At 38.3% G+C, this 20116-nt stretch overlaps 1 protein-coding gene across 7 annotated transcripts in view; it reads left to right on the top strand.

The window, feature by feature from the left end:
• LOC111861941 (endoplasmic reticulum aminopeptidase 1) overlaps positions 1-20116 on the top strand; it is a 92912-nt gene that overhangs the window by 67978 nt on the left and 4818 nt on the right. For all 7 annotated transcript variants that reach the window (XM_023846926.2, XM_023846924.2, XM_023846931.2 and 4 more), the window contains 6 exons: positions 1435-1593; positions 4209-4446; positions 9797-9980; positions 13679-13900; positions 16330-16472; positions 19211-19340. In XM_023846926.2, the coding sequence (XP_023702694.1) occupies positions 1435-1593; positions 4209-4446; positions 9797-9980; positions 13679-13900; positions 16330-16472; positions 19211-19340 (1076 nt within the window). The remainder of the gene's footprint in view (positions 1-1434; positions 1594-4208; positions 4447-9796; positions 9981-13678; positions 13901-16329; positions 16473-19210; positions 19341-20116) is intronic.

The following is a 20116-nucleotide window of genomic DNA, read 5'->3' on the forward strand; positions in this document are numbered from 1 at the left end:
TAGTTAGTTAGTTATTGGAGAGGGTGGGTTTTCCCATGCACTTAAACCTGTCTTGGTCCATTGTGCTTCCCTCTATGATATTCTACCAGTCTCTATATCCAACCGGTACTGGTGCTTACCATCAGTCCCGCCCAGCCAGCGAGATCGGCCTCTACACGCTGAGTGGTATCTATAATGCTTCCCCCATCTACCAGAGGTATTAGAGACTACTGTTGGGCGGGAAACGTCCGTAATTTTGCTCAGTGGTCTCCTTTGGAGACATGAGGTTCTTTTACGTGCCGTAAAGCTACGACACGGGACCCACGGCTTAAAGTCCCTCCCGGAGGACTTGTTCCCTGAATTTTTCCGCCCTTAAAAATTCGACGACCTCCGCCGGGTATTTGAACCCGCGTACTACGAGTCATGAGGTGGGAACGTTACCTCTAGACTACAGAGACCGCTAGAGAAGTGAGTAACTGCCACCTTTGTGCCCAAGATATGTAATGTAAGCTAGATTAGACTGGCCCAAAGTGTTCATAATCACCATGCCACAAAGCTTTGTATAGGGCATGGAAATAAACTTAGTGTATTCTGGATCTCAGCAATGAAATGGAGATGATTGGTCAGCTTTACATTCCCGTTACTAGGGAAAAGGTCTCTTATTATTACTTGGATATAAGGCTAAGTGGATTCCTGAGCTGGTATGAACACAGTGGTGAAGAGAAAGATCCCTACCTCTGTCAGGAGGAAGTTTGGTCATCCAGCTATCGAAGAGAGTAACTTAATGTTCATAAAAGACAAATGGGCAAGTAATTGGTAGCTGTATAAACCTAAATTTATTTTCCTTACTTCTATGTGTTACTATATCCTCCTATGCATCAATGCTAACTCGTAGATTTAAATATGAATACTTTGCAAAAGAACTGTTATGTTTGTAATATAACAACTGCCATTCTGTCCTCTGAACTTTTACACTGTTAACAACGAATTATAGAACCCTAACCTAGCCAACCCACTGCATGGAACAGAACCATTTGTGATAAACAGCCATGCACATGGTCAGGAGATCTATAGCCTCTTGTGATGTTTAGAGATTTATTACCCTGCATACAAGGGCCTGCCACTGGACAGTATCATGAACCAACTGAATTCAACTGAATTCTTCATTATCCATTCTAATATTATCCCCTCACACTTGTTTAGATCTCTGAGGCAGTCAGTTCCATTTAGGTTTTCTGACTAAAATTGTATATGCATTACATATCCCTATATATTCTACATATCTTGCTTGTCTTATCCTTGTTCATTTCATCACTAATGTAATATCTGGTGAAAAATACACTTTTGTGAGCATGAATTTCACATAATTTAATTTTACTAAATTGATGTTCTCAATTATTTCTTTTGCCTTCTATGGTATTGCATAAAACATGCTGGGTGTATTTGTACTTGCAGGGTGCATCAATACTCTATATGCTGGAAAAGTTCCTTCATCAAGAGACCTTGTGCAGTGGCCTCAATGATTACCTCAATATACACAAATATGGCAATGCAGAAACAAAGGACCTCTGGAATGTCCTTAGCAAGCATGCAAATCAATCACTGGATGTTAAGGTACAAGTCAATCATGAAATTTTTGATAAGAAAACTATCATACTTACCCACATCCATTATACTACGAGGGTGAGTCAAATGAAAACCTTAAATTTGTAATAAAAAATTGAAATTTCGCGCCATTATCCTGTAAGTTGGTAAGAGTGCTACAAACAGCTTGCAGAATGGCCTATAGGTTGCAGCATAGTGCAGATGCACGAACACCGTCACAGCACCAGTATAAGATGGCTGTCCCACTTGAGACTTGCACCAGGGAAGAACAGCATTCTGTTATTCGGTTTTTGTGTAGTGGAGATGTGAAACCTATTGAAATTTATCGAAGAATGAAGTTTCAGTATGGTGATGCATGTTTGTCACAGCAGCAAGTGTATGAATGGAGTAGGAAGTTTGCAAATGGTGTGACTTCAGTCGAAGATGCTCCTCGTCCGGGTCAGGCACATCGAGTTGTGACTCCAGAGAACACTGCAGCAGTTGAAGCCATAGTGAGGGAAAACCACCGAGTGACATTGAATGAAATTGCAGCAAGTTTAAACATTAGTCATGGTTCAGCACACCACATTGTGCATGATGTGCTCCAGTTTCACAAAGTGTCTGCAAGATTGGTGCCACGGCAGCTGACTCCTGAATTGAAAGACCGATGTATTGATGCTTGTGAAGAACTGCGGCGCTTTGAACGAGGTGATGACTTCCTTGCAAGAATCGTTACTGGTGACAAAACCTGGGTTCACTTCCACAAACCGGAAACGAAGAGAGCGAGCAAGGAATAGTGCCATTCCTCATCTCCAAAACCGAAGAAGTTTCAAACACAACCATCAGCAGGGAAGGTTATGATGACTCTCTTTTGGGATGAAAAAGGCGTCATCTTGGAGCACTACACACCTAGAGGGACCACTGTCACCAGTGCATCATACTCAGATCTTCTAAAAAATCATCTTCGGCCTGCAATCAAATCAAAGGGACATGGATTGCTGTGCACAGGTATCCTTTTGCAACATGACAATGCAAGGCCCCATACTGCCCGTACAACAGTTGAGACAATCAATGACCTGCATTTTGAGTGTCTTCCTCATCCGGCATACTCACCAGACCTTGCACAAAGTGCTTTCCATATGTTTGGACCACTCAAAGAAGTAATGGGAGGAAAGACGTTCCGTTCTGATGAAGAGGTACGCCATGTGGTGCATGAGTGGTTGCGCGGACTACCAAAAGAATTTTTTTCTAAAGGAATTCATGCACTTTGTAAGTGCTGGAGGACTTGCATTGAGTGTGGAGGAGATTATGTTGAAAAGTGATACAGCTTTGTACCACTTGTGCACAATAAATAATACTCAAAAAAATATTTAAGGTTTTCATTTGACTCGCCTATGTATATCATATAAAATGTACAGTACTGAAATTTCATATGCATTTCTCAGCTCCTCATGCATACCACATCTCATTGTTACTGATTTGGTGGCTCACATTATATTTGATGAAGGGTGAATTATGAAGCTGATTCTGATGCCATTTTTTCTGTCTTCCTCTTATTTGTAGGGCTGTAGATCTTCAAAGAAATATGAGTATATATACATATAATGAAATTTCTACTACATTAAGTTTTATGCATATCAAAATGATGACTTCGCAGAATCCATATTTATTCATCATTTAAGAGCAATGTCTAATGAACAATTGTAGCTGTGTATGTGAAATTTGGATGGTTATAGATCATACTAACAGCTACAGATTTTCTTTCAACATTCTATTTGTGCATGTGTGCATAACCCTGAAACTGGCTATCTTACCAAGTTTTTCATGATTGTCTTCAGTCTCTGCAGGAAATACAGGAATAGTTGCTCAAATTGGATCACAGCTGTAGCTTTCCACATCTGTTTCAATTCAATATTCAGTAATCATTCTATAATCAGTAATCATTCTATAATCTTATGCCTAACAATTAGATCTATTGAAACTGTTGTTATATAAAAATTAATAAAATAAGTATGCAGTGTATTTTAGTTAAAATAAAGTAAATTGTCCATGTTCTCTACATATTGCCCCCTTTCCACAAAGTATTTTTTTATTATGCAGAGTTAAGATTTTTTTCTTGGCACTACAGCCCCAGTGGGCCTAGGCCTCCCTCCATGAACTGCTCCATTCACTTCGGTTTTTCTCGATCTTACACATTCGGTAGGACTCCTTGGGAAGGTGATCAGCTCATCACAAGGCCTCTATCTGTAGTACACAAACCCAGAAAAACGCACACATACAAACTAAACATCCATGCCCTGAGTGGGATTCGAACCCGCGAGCAAAGACAGTACATGCCTTAGACTGCTCGGCTACCATGACCGGCACATAGTTAAGATTACAGTTTATTAATTCCAGATAATGTCCCCATACCTTCAGTTTACACCTGTTCTCTTTGATATGTGCTAGTGCCTTAGGATATTTGTAAGGAATCTCTGTAATGAAAGAAAGTGAATACACTGTGCTAAAAGCAGAAAAGCTTACAAGCTACACACCACCGCTTATTTTCTTAACTTACATATACAATGTCCCTGGTCACTTGTCAACAGTAAGAGTGAACTGACTTTTCCTTCTTAAATGGTTTGTAGAGATTTTGCATATTTCAGGCTATAATGGACACTTGGACAAGACAAATGGGCTTTCCACTGATAATAGTATCAAGAGAAGGAAGTACAATTACTGCAAGACAGAAGAGATTTATTTTGACAGTTAACATGAAGAATGAAACAGAACATATGAATGAGTCCATCTCTCCTTTTGGTTACAAGTGGTATGTTCCATTGAGTTACTACACTAATCAACATACAGGAAAAGTCCATCACATCTGGATGAATATGAGTGATGGTAAGATTGTTAGTAAAATTGATTTATTTTTTTCTGTAACTTTTGGAATCATGTAGAAACCCATAAACTAAATACAGGTATCTTCCAAAATATGCAGTAGTTATGTTCCCAAAAGTGGTTGCATAATTCAAAATAACTCCTTTTATTCCATTGCCTGTAATTTTCACTCAAAACTATCAATATTAAATGTAATATATAATGATTAATACCATTCATTTCATCCATTTAGAAACCACAATTTTCTCATTTTGGATTTTATATTTCAGTTTCATTAGCTTTAGTGTTCATTAAGAAAATTAAGTAGTAAAAGTTGGATGAAATCACATAGCACAAAATTCTTATAAGTTCAGTTTGTGGAAGTTTGGAGATACCTATAACCAGACCGATTGTTTAAAAAAATGTATATATATTGTCTAACATAGGATGGTTAATGACCAGTGAGTAATAAAGGATATGGAAGGAAACAGCGATGGCTTACTTTAAGGTGCTATCCCAGCATTTGCGTGGAGGGACTGAGGAAAACCACAAAAATCATGAGTCTGTATAGTTGGTGTTCTAGCCAAGAAAGAACCAAGCACCTCTTGATTACATCTGAGAAATGTTACGCCTTTAGCCAGCTTGTGTGGTACTTAATGTGTTTGTAAAGATGTCATATGGAAAGCTAGTTTTTAATTGTATTTCATTTTGGTTTAGATTGGGTTTTTAAAATTTACCTTAGATAAGAGCATAAATGGAATTTTTCTTGAATTTCATTGAGTATATCCCAAATCTATATAAATAAAAATGTAAATGTTCGTTTGTTCAAAATCTTAAATCCCCAAAAGTTCTTCACTGATTGGTTTGAAATTTTGACAAAACGTTGCATTCGAATATGTGCGTGTTTTTATATACCTATTATATAGATGTCACACCTGTGACAGGTAAAAACATGCTTCTTTTGGAAAACAGCGCCATCTGTTGGACATGAAAGCAACACATGCTATACTAAATATTTTACAATTCCATTTCACTGTTTTCGATTGCATTGTTAAATTGGATTTTCATAGATTTCGATTTATTTTCATTTTGATTTAATTATTTCGTTTGACATTGCGTTGGAATTGAGCTGTGTCGTTTACCATAGCATTCATTTCATGAGTATAGTTTATTTTTTTCTTCTTTCATTGTTTTTCATTTCGTTTTCTTAACTGTTTTCCTTATTTTTCAGTGCAATTGGCGGTGGAATTGAGCTGTGTCGATTGATCTGCTTTTGAATTGAAATATTTTGTTAGTATTTTTTCTTCTTCTTTGTTTTCCAGTTCTTGTTCTTTCCTTTTTTAATGTTTTGCAATTTTATATGTTTTTGTTATAACTTTCTTTCTTCTTCAGTGCAATTGATCTGCTTAGTTCAAATAATGCCTCGCAGAAGATCAAACTTAGGTTGTCATACTCACAGAGCAGAAGCAGTGCGACGAGTAATTGCAAATCAAACTGGGGAAGAATGGGCATTAGCGAACGAGAGAAACAGGCAATGAATGGCTCAAATACGTGCCGAGGAAGCAGCAGAGCGACGTGCAGCCAGACTTGAGGATGCACGGTTGCGAGCAATAACAGAGTTGCAGAAATCTTCTTCTTAGATGCACCAGGAGGAACTGGTAAAACGTTCCTAATTAGATTCTGGCAGCAATTCAATCCCAAAATGACATAGCCTTAGCTCTTGCGTTGTCCAGAACAGCTGCAACATTGCTACCAGGTGGAAGAACTGCTCATTCCACTTTGAAATTGCCATTGAACATGCAATTCATTGAAACTCCCACGTGCAACATTTCCAAAGCATCAGGCATGGGAAAGGTATTGCAGAAATGCAAACTTATTGTTTGGGATGAATGCACAGTGGCGCACAAAAAATTGCTTGAGGCTCTTCAACGATCATTGCAAGATTTGCATGGAAACATCAGACCATTTGGGAACGCATTAATATTGATTGCAGGAGATTTCAGGCAAACATTACCTGTAATTCTTCGATCGACGCCAGCGGACGAAATACTCTACTTTGTGGCGACACGTAAAGACATTAAAATTAACTACAAATATGCGTGTCCAGCTGCAAAACGATCGATCAGCTGAGATATTCTCACATCAATTGCTGGACATTGGGAATGGAAAGGTGCTGGTTGATCTGATCTCAGGACGAATTTCATTGCCTCATAACTTCTGCAATTTAGTGACGTCAGAAGAAGAATTGGTTGAAAAAGTATTTCCCAATATTCAAACCAATTATTAGAATCACGATTGGCTGAGTGAACAGCTGTTCTTGCAGCCAAGAACAAAGACGTCTACTGACTGCGAGGCAGTCATATACAAGTCCGTCGACACTGTTGTGGAAGCAGATGAAGCGGTTAATTATCCAACAGAATTTTTTAATTCACTTGATCTGCCAGGGATGCCACTGCACATACTGCAATTGAAAATAAGCATGCCAATTATCATGTTGCGAAATATCAACCAGCCAAAGCTTTGCAATGGCACGTGGCTTGCAGTAAAAAAAAATATTGAGCAACATCGTAGAAGCAACAATCTTGACAGGACCTTTCAAAGGTGAAGATGTCCTCATTCCTCGCATTCCTATGATTCCAACGGATGTGCCATTTCAATTTAAGAGATTGCAATTCCCAATTCGATTGGCGTTTGCAATCACCATCAACAAAGCTCAGGGCCAATCTTTAGAATTGTGCTGTTTAGATCTAGGTATGGATTGCTTCTCACATGGACAATTGTATGTTGCGTGTTCTAGAGTCGGCAAACCAGACAATCTCTATATCTGCACAGACAATGGAACAACAAAAACTATTGTATACCCACAAGCATTGTGAAATTAAACATATTAGAAACGTGCGCTTTCTCTTTTCTTTCTTTTCCATTTAACCAGACAGAGCCACAGCAACGCGTGGCTGGGTACAGCTAGTTCATAAATATTTTCAGTTAGAAGCTGGTGTTACTGAAGTATACATATTATCTTTTCAGTCATTTTTCATCCTAATTAAGGACATAAATACATTTTTGATCATGTATCATTAAGTATAAATAATGTCTTCAAAGCATTGCAGGTATCTACAAGCTGCCTATGCTGTGTCTTATGCAATATATACATTGAACTTGGTGATTTAAAAAAATCACTAATGTAATATCTAAGAGAGAGAGAGAGTCAGTAAATAAGTCACAAATTGAAGTAAAACAGCTGTAATGGACATGATAAGTTTTCTGTGTATCACTAGATAGCAATGTAGTCTAGCTTCATGACAGTCTAGGGAGTAGACATGCATGCACATGTTCAGAGGCTGGTTTAGGTAGTCATAATGGTGACCCATGCTTTGGGAGTGTGCTACCAAAGAGCAGAATTCTGTTCTATTTTTCTGTGGGCAAAGGGACTCAGTGCAAAGGATACTCACAAAGAAAAGTTTCCTGTTTATGGTGGGAAGTGTTTGTCATGTAAAGTGGTTCACAACTGGGTCAAGAAATTCCCTCAAGGACGTTCGAAAGTTGCAAATGATGTCTGACCAGGTCGCCCTGGGAAGATTGTGACAGAAGCAACTGTGCAGTGAATGGAAGAGTTGATTCGAGCTGACATGCGGATAATGATAGACAGTGTAGCAACTGCACTAGGATGTTCCCATGGTTTAGCATACAGCATAATCCATGATCATTTGAAGTTTCAGAAAGTGTGCTCCCAGTGGGTGTCCAGAGAACTGAACGATTGAGAAAAAATGAACTACGACATCTTCTACGGTATGCAGATAGAGAAGATATGCTTAACTGGGTTGTTACTGGGGACAAATCATGGGTGCATCACTGCCAACCTGAATTGAAGTGTGCTTCATTGCAATGGGAACTTCTCAGTTCACCTTCAGTCAAAAAGTTTAAGGTTACTGTGCACTGGGATTCTCAGGGAGTACTGTTAACCCATTTGCAGAAGTGTGGTGAAAATGTGAATTCTGCATTGTACAGTGAAGTTCTGTTGAAGCTTCAGGTTGCAGTTTGCAGAAAATATCCAGGCCAACTGGCAAGAGGGATGCTGCTACATCATGACTATGTCAGACCCCATACAGCCTGAGTAATCTGGAAGCATATTCAAGAACTACAGTGGAAACTTCTTGAATATTCACCTTAAAGTCCGAATTTGTCCACTAGTGAATCATATGTGTTTGATCTGTTAAAAAAACCACCTTGGTGCCCAGTGTTTCGCTGATGACAAAGAGGTTGAAACGGGTGTCAAAAGACTTCAGTGGTGTGGGTTTCGACACACTGGTAAAGCAGTGGGACAAGTGTACCAGTGTTGGTGGAGGATATATCAAGAAAAATAGTTCTTCCAGGTTCGAATATTACATGTTTTATATTGTATATTCATTTGTGACCTGTTTACTGGCTGTCCCTCGTATTAAGTGCCTACCATCAAAAGTGTTGCCCAAGTTGTTTCTGTTGCTCTACTTCAGTGAAATCCTGATTACGTGTACCCATGTTTAGTGAAATTTCGTATTTAGTGAATATTCTTGTGGTCCTAGCCAGTATCCAGTATAAACAATGTATAATTTTCCTCTATTAACTGTATTTCATTTCCAGAACTCAAAACCCAATAGTCATGGGTTGATTCCCGATTATATCATAGGGTTTTTTAAATGACCTAATCCTTTCAGTCGCACTGTGGCCCTGGGGTTGACTCAGCCTGTAACAGAAATGAGGACCAGGAATCTTCCTGGGAATAAAGGGCGGCTGGCATGTAAGGCTGACAACCTTACTGCCATCTGTAAGTTGATTGTCTAGGAAATGTGGGACCCTCTACATCTCACAACTGTATGGACCTCTATGGCCTGTTACAGGGATAGCTTTACCTTTTTTCATGCCTCAATTGAGTGTGATTACGGTCAAAAGAACCACCAGTATTCATGTTCTCTCTGCCTGAAAGCACCCCTACACAACCACTATGTTTATTTCATATATTGTTGCTTTAGAATGTAATTTGATAATTGCTGATTGTATGATTTCTTATTTGTAGAAATTTGTTACATATTTATGTAAAAAGTGTTATTTTATAATAATTATATACAGTAAGTTTTCCAAAAATATAAGCACTTTCTTGGTATAATTTTGCTGTTTTATGGAAACCTTGATTTAATGTAAGAAATTCCACTTCCCTAGAAATACTTGAAATAAAGATTTCACTATATCTCATGTTTGCCCACTAAATTTAACATGCATTTAATTTGTCTAGCAGTAAAAATGAACTACACCTTTCTGATGGCAAGCCAATTGTATGTTTGACATATTCTTTTTTAATTTAGTCGCGAAAAAATAATTATATATATTTCTCTTGCAGTAAAATTTGACATTCCAGCTGACACAACATGGATCAAAGTGAATGTGAACCAGTCTGGATTTTATCGGGTAACATACAGCAATGACATGTGGCAGTCCATCATATCAGCCTTACAGCATAATCATACAGACTTCAGTCCAGCAGACAGAGCAGGTCTTATAGATGATGCATTCACACTCTGCAGGTATGTGATCACTCTGACAATAAAAGCAATTAAAAACAGGTACTGCTGGGTGATTTGGCTGAAGTAGTAATACTTCTGACTTTTATTTTTGAGGTCCCATTTTGAACCTTGATTAGGATACTAACTAACCTGAGATTTTTTGTGGTTTTTCTCAGCCCCTCCAGGCAAATTCTGGAATGATACCTTAAATTAGGCTACAACCTCTTTCTCCCACATCTTTCCAGTACCTTATTCACTGTTATCCGGCCACTCAGCGTTATATAGTCTGTGTTACAGATGGTGTCATTAAATAAACTGTGTTTTGTTTTCTCCTTTTCCTCTTTTGTTTATGTTATTTTCATGAGGAGCCAGGATAGCATAGTCGGTATAGCGCCTGGCTATGGCCTGGATGACCAAGGGGTTGGAATTGAGTCCTGGCAGGGTCAAGAATTATCTCTTCTTCACATTGTCCACATCTGTTCTGGGGATCCATCCAACCCTCTATTCAATGGGTACCAGGGAATTTTCCCTGGGGTTAAAGCGGCCCAGGCGTGAAGCTGACAACTCGCCTCCAGCTAGTGCCGAGGTCAAGGAAATGTGGATCTATATATCCACTCCCAGATATGCCTTCATGGTGTAGTGCTTAATTAATTAAGCACAGGAACAACTTTACTTTTTCTTTATTTTTGTGATTTTTCTAGAATATTTTTGCACATCTCATTCAATATATAATGATTTATTTCTTGAATATCCCTTTTTAATGGCTGTAAGACACACAGTTTTGGAAGATATCTCTAAATTTTAGCCTCAAGAATAATTTTTTGTCTGTTTCTTTTATATAAAAATTCTAGTTATTGTAAAAAATAAATTTCTGTTTTGAAACCTGATTATATATTTTCCAGTGGTGTAAGATAATGCATAAGAACCAAACACAATTGCCAACATCACCATATACCTAACAGAAGTAAAATATAAGCAAATTAGCAACAGAACTAAGCATCAATTACTGTAATAAGTAGTTGCTTTTTCACATTCTTTCATAAGAAATACTTGTAAGTTATGTTTATGAATTTATGGGATGAAATATAAGTAAATTAGCAACAGAACTAAGCATCAATTACTGTAATAAGTAGTTGCTTTTTCACATTCTTTCATAAGAAATACTTGCAAGTTATGTTTATGAATTTATGGGATGAAATTTCTATAGTGGAATGATTTGTGCTCACATATATGAAAGAGAGAATTCAGTCTTTCTTGTTTTAACTGTAAAAATTCATCAATTATGCATCAAAATTTATTAGGTGGTTAAATAATTTTAATTCTCAAACTTTAAACAATAAGTAACTTAGAAGAAAGAATAATATTAATTCTGTGTTCATGGAGGAGAATCTTTCTTTACTCGTTTGTACTTTCTCAGCTGGTGAAACAGTCCTGCCTGCTTTTATGGAATGAAAATTTTATTTCTTTGTTGTCCCCCCCCCCAAGTTGAATTCATCTACAAACCTCATGTCCAGTTTCTTATAAGATCCATTTTAATACTGACTTCTCATCTTTCCTTACATCATGTAAGTGATCTGGTCCCTTCCCATTTCGAAGTTTATTATTTATTTGAAGAATGTCAGATATGTTATGTTTTACCCTTAATTGATCTTGCTTTATGTACTGAACTTATGTTTACATCGTTTCTTCTAAGTTTATGGTGATGTCTTCCTGATAGGTTTATGGCGAGGTTGCTGATCTGCTGTACAAGTGAAATACTAGGTTTTGAAAGTTAGTAGTAGGTTAAATATTTCACATCATGATAACACAGATTGATTGACAGAGCACTTTCTCCAGGTTCCATGCTTCTGTAGGATTTTACTTTCTGAATATAACATGTGTATACTGTCACATGTAGGGTGCTATGCGTGTTGAAAATAATGGGTTCTAGTTCGGATGATTGTAAGTATTAGCACTTCGGTTACAAGTTCTCTTGATTACCATTAATTCAGTGATATCACTGATTTATGCACTTTCCAGCCCACTGTTGCACACACACACTGGGATTCTCAGTTTCCACTAGTCATCTCCTAGCAATGGATCTCGACATGGATATTGGCACTTCAAACAACTATGAAGTCTTCTTGCTATTTTGTCTTCAATCACTCTAGAACCTTGGAACTAAAAATTCTTCTGGACTCACTCTTCCAGCTTACAACTGATTCATAACTGCCATGAACTGAACTTGCTTCTGCATTCATTTCTCTTATAAGCACTCTGCACAGATCCAACGGAAAACACCATCTCTGTGTTAATGACATTGCTTTCATAGTTTGGTCTGATACATAGAAATGTGTTTACCGAGCTGTTGCCTAGAAAATGGGTTGCATAACCCAATTGTTCCACCACTGCTTAGTGTGGATGACACAGAAAACACAGCCTCATCTATCATTGCACGTTAGACTGTGTTTACAGAGCTGTTGCCTGGCAACGTGTTGATCAAATCTGTTATAATATTAATATATTGTGAACATGCTTAAATGTAAGGTAATAAAAACTCCATGGCTTTAGTCCGCAAGTGAACTATACCATCAAAGTGACCACTGCTTGTCGGCGAAGTTAGTGCCATCTTTAACGGATAGAGAGTGTCGTTGCATGGGCAATGCAATGAATCCCCAGAGCCATTAATTTCAATTATCTAGACTGGACCTAAGGTAATATAGCAACACAAATGTAACTTTCTCATTTCTTCCTGATGGTATTTCATGCATAGTGGAGGGGAATATTACAGATTGTGTTTCTGTATGTGTGTTGAGAGTGCATATTACTTCCTCTCTTGCTCAGCCGTACTTCCTCCCACAACAATTTACAAGCTGACATCAGAAAGAGCAGCACTGCAGAGGGGCTTCAAACATTCCAATTTGGTAAAATTTTATAAGATATTTTGCAGAGAACTCATTATAATGGACCCATATATAACAGATCTTGGATATGACATCAAGATCTGTCTACAGTTATGAATTTTTAGAGATGTTGAGGTACCAAGAAAGTTTGTGTAGTTATGAAACTATTAAAATACAAAAGAACCCCAATATAAAAACCGTTATGCAATCATATTATGTGTTTCTACCTATATCAGTGTTTCTCAACTGCTGGGCTGCGGCCCAGTACCGGGCCCTGCATCAATTATATCGGGACCTCGTTTTATAGAAAAAATTACTGGGCCATGGTCTCACAAACGTTGAGGACCACTGATTTATATTGCATGTATTGGCTATGTATGTATCCCTTCACTCAGTTATTGCATCCATCATTGATAACAGACCTTGTTCCCCCTTTAGTCTGAGGATTTATTGTATTATTAATTTTAGGTTTTCAAGGTGGTTCATTATTGATGTAGAGTTTGTTGTGCCTTTGCATTTTGTGGATGAAGGCCATTTTGCCTGTTTTTCAGAGGTAACATGTTGCCTTAGGGATGACCTTGAAGATGGAGGCAGTATGTACCTCCAGAACACTGTCAGCACTGCCCATATTCACATGGTACAAGAACAGGAATTTCATCAAGATACTATATGTTAGTTTATGTCTCTCATATTATTAGTGTTGTGCCAACTTGTATATTTGTATTGCACTGGTTCCAACCACTTCCTTTACATTTCCAAAACTGTAAGCTTTTGGCAAGAGTGAAACATTAAACAGACACACATTTTATGCAAAATGTTTACTTTTTCTTTAATTAGGGCCGGTGTACTGAATGCCTCCATTCCTTTGAATCTCTCTCTGTATCTGCTCCATGAGCAGGAATATGTTCCATGGGCAACGGCACTGGAGCACTTTCAGTTATGGAGCAAACTTCTCTCTGAGTCAGCGGCATACAAACATTTCTTGGAGTATATGAGGAGATTACTGGAACCTGTCTCCAGGCATGTAGGCTGGGAGGACACTGGAACACACCTCCAGAAGTATGTGGATATTTAACAAGAAGTAGAATATGTTTGTAAACACTTGATGATAATACTGTTTAATGCAAATACAAAATATATCCTATGAAGGAGAAAGAGATTTGGATGTAGTACTTGTAAATATTGTCAAAGTACTAGGAATTATAAACCTGGTTTCTAAACCATCATTATTTTCTAGGCCTACAAGATTATCAATTTATAAGACACTTTCTAGACTAGTGGTATGTTGTGTTAGCGAATAGTGGACAATAATAACTGATGAGAGAAGCACACCCTTTTGAACTCTAAAAGAAATTACAACAGAACTACAAGTTCCACAAATTGATTGATTGATCAGTAACTGTCAGACGACAGGTCCACAGTCTCTTCCAAAACAGTTCCTCCACTTAATGTGATCTTCTGTTTTTGGAAAGAGACTGTCCAGGAAAAGTGATAATGTGGTAGTTTTTCCNTAGAATACAAAATAAATTGAAAAGAACATTCTGAGAAGATGAGCTGTGATAGGATTTTTTTTTGGGGGGGGGGAAACCTTAAAATGTCAACCAGGAGGAAGAAGTGTGGAAGACCTCTGAAGTGGTAGAAGGATGTAGTTATGTAATACCCATAACATGTCTCAGTATACATGAAACTGGAATGGATGCTGATAATAATGAAAACAGACAGTACCATAAGTAGGGCTTTAAACAAAGCTTTGGAATTTTTTTCATTGTTATTTGAGTAATCTCTCTCATCAGCATAATATTCAAGATATTTACAGCAATGAAGATTTTCATCCTGGGTTATGACATCATTTAATCTGATATGAGAAGCATGCATAGGAGGCAGAATGTCCCCCCCCCCAAGTTTTGGTGCCCACCTGCAAGACTGTATGGTACAAGGGTCATACTGAAAGTCATGAGCAACAATTTTTTGTAAAGTAACATGCTTTCATATTGACAAACCAAATACACTACCTCAGTCTACAGACCTTTCTTTATTTTTCCACATAATCACCACTTCTTTGTACACATTTCTGCCAGCGTTCTGGGGGGTTAAAATTCCCCTTCTGTAAAATTCCATTTCAGGCATCTGAAGACACTGACGCTCTGCTTTCTGAGTTGCCTCCCTTGTCTCAAAACGTTGCTCACGCAGCTGATCCTTTACAAATCCGAAAAGATGGTAGTCGGACGGTGCCAGATCAGGGCTATAGGAGGGGTGTGGAAGAACTTCCCACCGAATCTTTGCAATTGCTTTCAATGTGGGGTGAGCGTTGTCATGCAGGATGATGATGTTTTGTCCCTGACATTTATTGCGCAATGCACGACGGAGCTTGTGCAGCGTCTGGACATAACAAGCAGCATTGATGGTTTGCCCAGGTTCCAGGAATTCAGCCAGAATAAACCCCTCTGCATCCCAGAAGACTGTGCCCATCACCTTCGCAGCTGATGGCACTGTTTTTGCCTTCTTTTTTGATGGAGAATGCAAATGGTGCCATTCCATACTCTGCCGTTTCGTTTCAAGCTCAAAATGGTGAAACCAGCATTCGTCACCTATCACAATACAGAGCAAAAAATCATCGCCTTCATGTTGATATCTCCACAGCAGTTCTGAGGTGATGGCTTTTCGCTGACCTTTCTGGTCTACGGTCAATAACCGTAGGACCCAACGAGCACAAACTTTCCTATAGCCCAAGCTTTCAATCATCTCCTGTACTGCACTGTGCCCTGTTCCAAGTTTTTGGGCTATTGTGTCCACAGTCACATGCCTGTCATCTTGAATGATCTCATCCACTCCTTCCTTGTTGCGTTCAGTTGAGGCTGTTCGAGGACAACTGCTTCGAGGCTCATTTTCGATGTCGGTGTTCGCATCTTTAAAATGTTTCACCCATCTTCGAACACTGCTTGCACCCATGCACACACTTCCATAAGCACGCTGAAGTCTCTGGTGAATTTCTGCAGCAGGGATTTCCTCTTTCACAAGAAATTCGATGACAGCACACTCGCGAAACAAAATATCGTCATCGGTCATTTTGTTAGGAGTGATACTGGTCACGTGATACAAGCTATTGACATCACAAGACACTCAAGGTTAACACAGCAGCTGGTTCAACCTACCACCATACTGTCTTTTGTCTGCTGTTCCCAGGTTGCATGCAAAAAAAGTTGCTCATGACTTTCGGTACAACCTACGTACATACCTAGAAAACTACATTATTATTATTTAGCATAGAAATTGAATAAAATTTTTAAATTTTGATTATATAATTTTTTTCATAATGATTAAGTTTATAATGTCTACATTTTCATTATTGTAGGTTTAAAACATCACATTTCTTAATTTAAGTTCTAATGTAAGGTACTGAATTTGGATCTGGACTGTGAGCCTCTCGTTAAAGTTTAGGGACATGAAACTTTGTTATGCACATTATGCTCTATTTTAATTTGTTCAAGGCTTATGAGGTCTGACATTTTGGCATCTGCAGTCCTGTGTGATGTCCAGATTATAGTGAAACAAGCTCAGAAGAAATTTAGAGATTGGATGGATAAGGGCACTCGAATTCCCCCAAATCTTCGAGAAGTAGTTTACATGGCAGGTGAGAAGTATAAATATTATCAACTGCAAGATTGGCTGTGGTGGTGGTATATTAATACTAATTGTGTTAATAATATACTAAAGTGATCAGACACCAGACTGTTACACAGAATTACTGGGTTTTTGTACTTTTTCCATCATCTGGAATTCTAGGTAATAGAGGACATGATGTTTCGGAAACTGGATCAGTTTCCGTCTTCAGGTGAGAAAGGAAGACGCCTATTCAGTTGGACCACTTAGAAAGAGCTAATCTCAATCACTGAACACTGAGTAGGTGTCTTCCTTTCTCACCTGAAGATGGAAACATCCATTTTCCAAAACATCATGTCCTCTTATCACCTAGAGTGTCCTCTGTTACCTAGAATTCCGGACGAAGGAAAAAGTCCAAAAACCCAGTAATTCTTTGTGTCATCCACCATCATCAGAACCCTTTAGAATCTACCAGACTGAGTTTAAGGCACTTCCAGCACAGATGGTTTCAACAGGATGGAGGAATTTAGAATCTGTCTGAATTATTAGCTAAAGATATGACATACATATGCTCTATTTTTTTTTTTATGATTTCACATGGGGGGGGGCAGAGTCCAGTTGGGTCCACTCAGCAAGGTGGCCACTGATTGGCCTATTATACCTGCCCTTGGTGATTATGATAATGGGGAATTTGGTGGAATAAAGATTGGCAGGGAAACCGAAGTACTCAGAGAAAACCTACCCCAGTGCCACTTTGTCCACCACAAATCCCACTTGACCAGACCCGGGTTTGAACCCGGGCAGCCATGGTGGGAAGCCAGCAACTAATCTACATATGTAAGATTTGAGGCTTTCACGGTGGTGACTATGAAGAAAGCAGTCTTCTGGGATTTGGCACCGCGTATATGTGGTATACACGGTGCCAAATCCCAGAAGACTGCTTTCTTCATAACCTACATATGCCCTAAATCAGGAACTTGTAACTGAGGTTGAGAGGCAGCTAAGATATAGTATCACTGGTCATATCTTTAGCTCTCCATTAACTTATATTTGTAACAGATCTCTTCCAACTGGTATCTTCCCCACTTGGTTGAAATATTCAGAAATAAAACCATTACTTAAGAATGGAGATAAAACTAATATGACTAAGTAAAGACCTATATCATTACTAACATCCTTTTCGAAAGCTGTTGAAAAGGTTATATATGCAACACTGCACCAACATATAATGAATAACTTATTAGCAGATGAAGAATATGGTTCAGGAGTAATTCAACTACAGAAATGGCCTTGTATCAATGAATTGATGAAATATTAAATGAGCTGAATAATAAAATATTAGTTGGTGCTATTTTCTGTGATTTGAAGAAAGCTTTTGACTGTGTCAATTGTGATATTTTACTATCTGAACTGGAATTTTATGGTAAGGCCAATGCACTGGTAAAATCCTATGTCAAAAATAGATACCAGAGAGTTGTAATTAACAACTGACATATTCATTCCAGATGGGGCAAACTTAATAATGGTGTTCCCCAGGGATCAATTCTATGTAAACAATGCAACTGGCTATAGAACTTCTTGAACAAGGATGCTCTGTATTAGAAAAAATGAACATATTATAGGGCTATGCTACAAGCTGGTAGGTTGCAGATTCAAGTCCCGATGAGGTCATTGGATTTTTTTCAGTTAACCTAACACTTCCAGCCGCACTATGGCCCTGGGGTTGACTCAGTCTCTAACAGAAATGAGTACCAGGAATTAATTAAATGATTTTCCTGGGGAGTAAAGCATGGCCAGCGCGTAAGGCTGACAACCTTACCACCATCTTTGAGCTGATTGTCTAGATAATGTGGGACCCTCAACGTCTCACAACCCGATGGGCCTTCACGGCCTGGTATAGGGATAGATTTACTTACTTATGATGTAATAAGACTGAAGAACGTGAAGAGTACTGTCTTCTGGGGTATGATGCCTTGTGGTCTTGTAGAGTTAACCAGACTTTCAGAGGAATGGACTGCCTTCATCCTCAAGGTCAAAGACATCCAAAGCCAGTTGAACCACTCAGCTTGCTGCTTGCTTCTTGTTTGTTCTTGTTTATCATGTCTTTGGCCCTGAAGTTGGGGCAGTACATTGCTCTGAAACATCGGCGAACTTCTGTTGGACTATGTGGCTTGATTTCCCATAAGATGTATGAGTAATCTCTGCTTTGAGAACCAGAACTCGTTGACAGATGTGGAATATGGACTTAACAACAGTCTGCAAGATAATTTGTAAATAAGAAAATTCACTCTGAAGAGAATGGTCTGATATCAGTTTGAAACCAGTCAGCACAGACAGATCTTAGGAAACAAACTAGTTACAATATTAAACAAGAACGGCAAAATACATATCCTTGGGGATGACATTAAAATAATATGTTTAGAAGTGAAAAGTCTGTCTGCTGTCCAGGTATATGCAATTCATTATAAATTGATTGGACAACAGCTGTAAGTCAGGGTGATACCAGGCAAGTGGACAAAACTTTGTGCTGATGTTAAAGAAATATTGTTTCAAAATCACTGAGTTTTATTTGATTATAATAAATAACATATTTTGTAGATCACTGTAATGTTTACTCAGAACACTTTCCAGTTGGGTGCTTAGCAAGATACACCCAAAAAATATACATATGTAGGCTCTTAAATAAAGTGAATGAATCTCAGACAATAGTAATACCATACCCACAAAATTGACCACTGTGTTACACAGTTGTACATATGCATGTTATAGGTATAAAATATGGCGATGTGAGGGACTGGCAATACTGCTGGTCCACGTATAACAGCACAGGAGTTCCGAGCGAAAGAAAATTGTTTCTTAAATCCTTAGGAGTGGCATCAGATCCATGGATTCTTCAAAGGTGAACATAATCAGTGATTTAATTGATTTTTGTGCATTGCAGTTTAATGCATAGTGTTTACCTCAGTTTGCTAAAGTAATACCAATTTACACAATGTTTTCATTTATGTAGAAATGTGCCAGTATCCTGATATGACAGGTGGTGGTCAGTAGGACCTACTATTTGTTTTTGGATAAAAATTATCTTTACTGTATTAGTAGTAATGAATAGGATGTTATTTAGCCTGCAGTTCACAGACATAATAAAATCTCAAAATTAAATCTGATATGCTGTAGCTCAAGCAGTTAGTCGCTGGCTTCCCACCGCGGCGGCTCGGGTTCGATCCCAGGTCTGATCAAGTGGGATTTGTGGTGGAAAAAGTGGCACTGGGGCAGGTTTTCTCCGAATACTTCGGTTTCCCCTGCCAATCTTCATTCCACCAATTGCTCCACAATCACCCTCACCTAAAATCTGGGGCTGGTACAATAGGCCAGAAGTGGCCACAGTAGAAGGGACTTGGTCCCACCCCACTAGGAATAAAAAAAAAAAAACTCAAATCAGTGTTCTTCTGGCTAAGCACTAAGTTTCCTGTAATCATAAGGGTGAGTGAGTAAAGTTGGTAAAAAGGTAACATGTAGGAAATAATGAGAAAAAGAGGATGAGAGAGATAATAGTTAAAAGAATAACTCGTGTTTTAAGAGTTACATTAATCAGTAAATATGGTAATGGATATATTCGAATTAAGTAAAATATGAATGAAATGGAGATGAATGGTATGAAATTGTTCCATTGCCACA

This window comes from Cryptotermes secundus, unplaced genomic scaffold (genome assembly GCF_002891405.2).
Source record: "Cryptotermes secundus unplaced genomic scaffold, Csec_1.0 scaffold181, whole genome shotgun sequence".
In the NCBI taxonomy this organism is placed as follows: Eukaryota; Metazoa; Arthropoda; class Insecta; order Blattodea; family Kalotermitidae; genus Cryptotermes; species Cryptotermes secundus.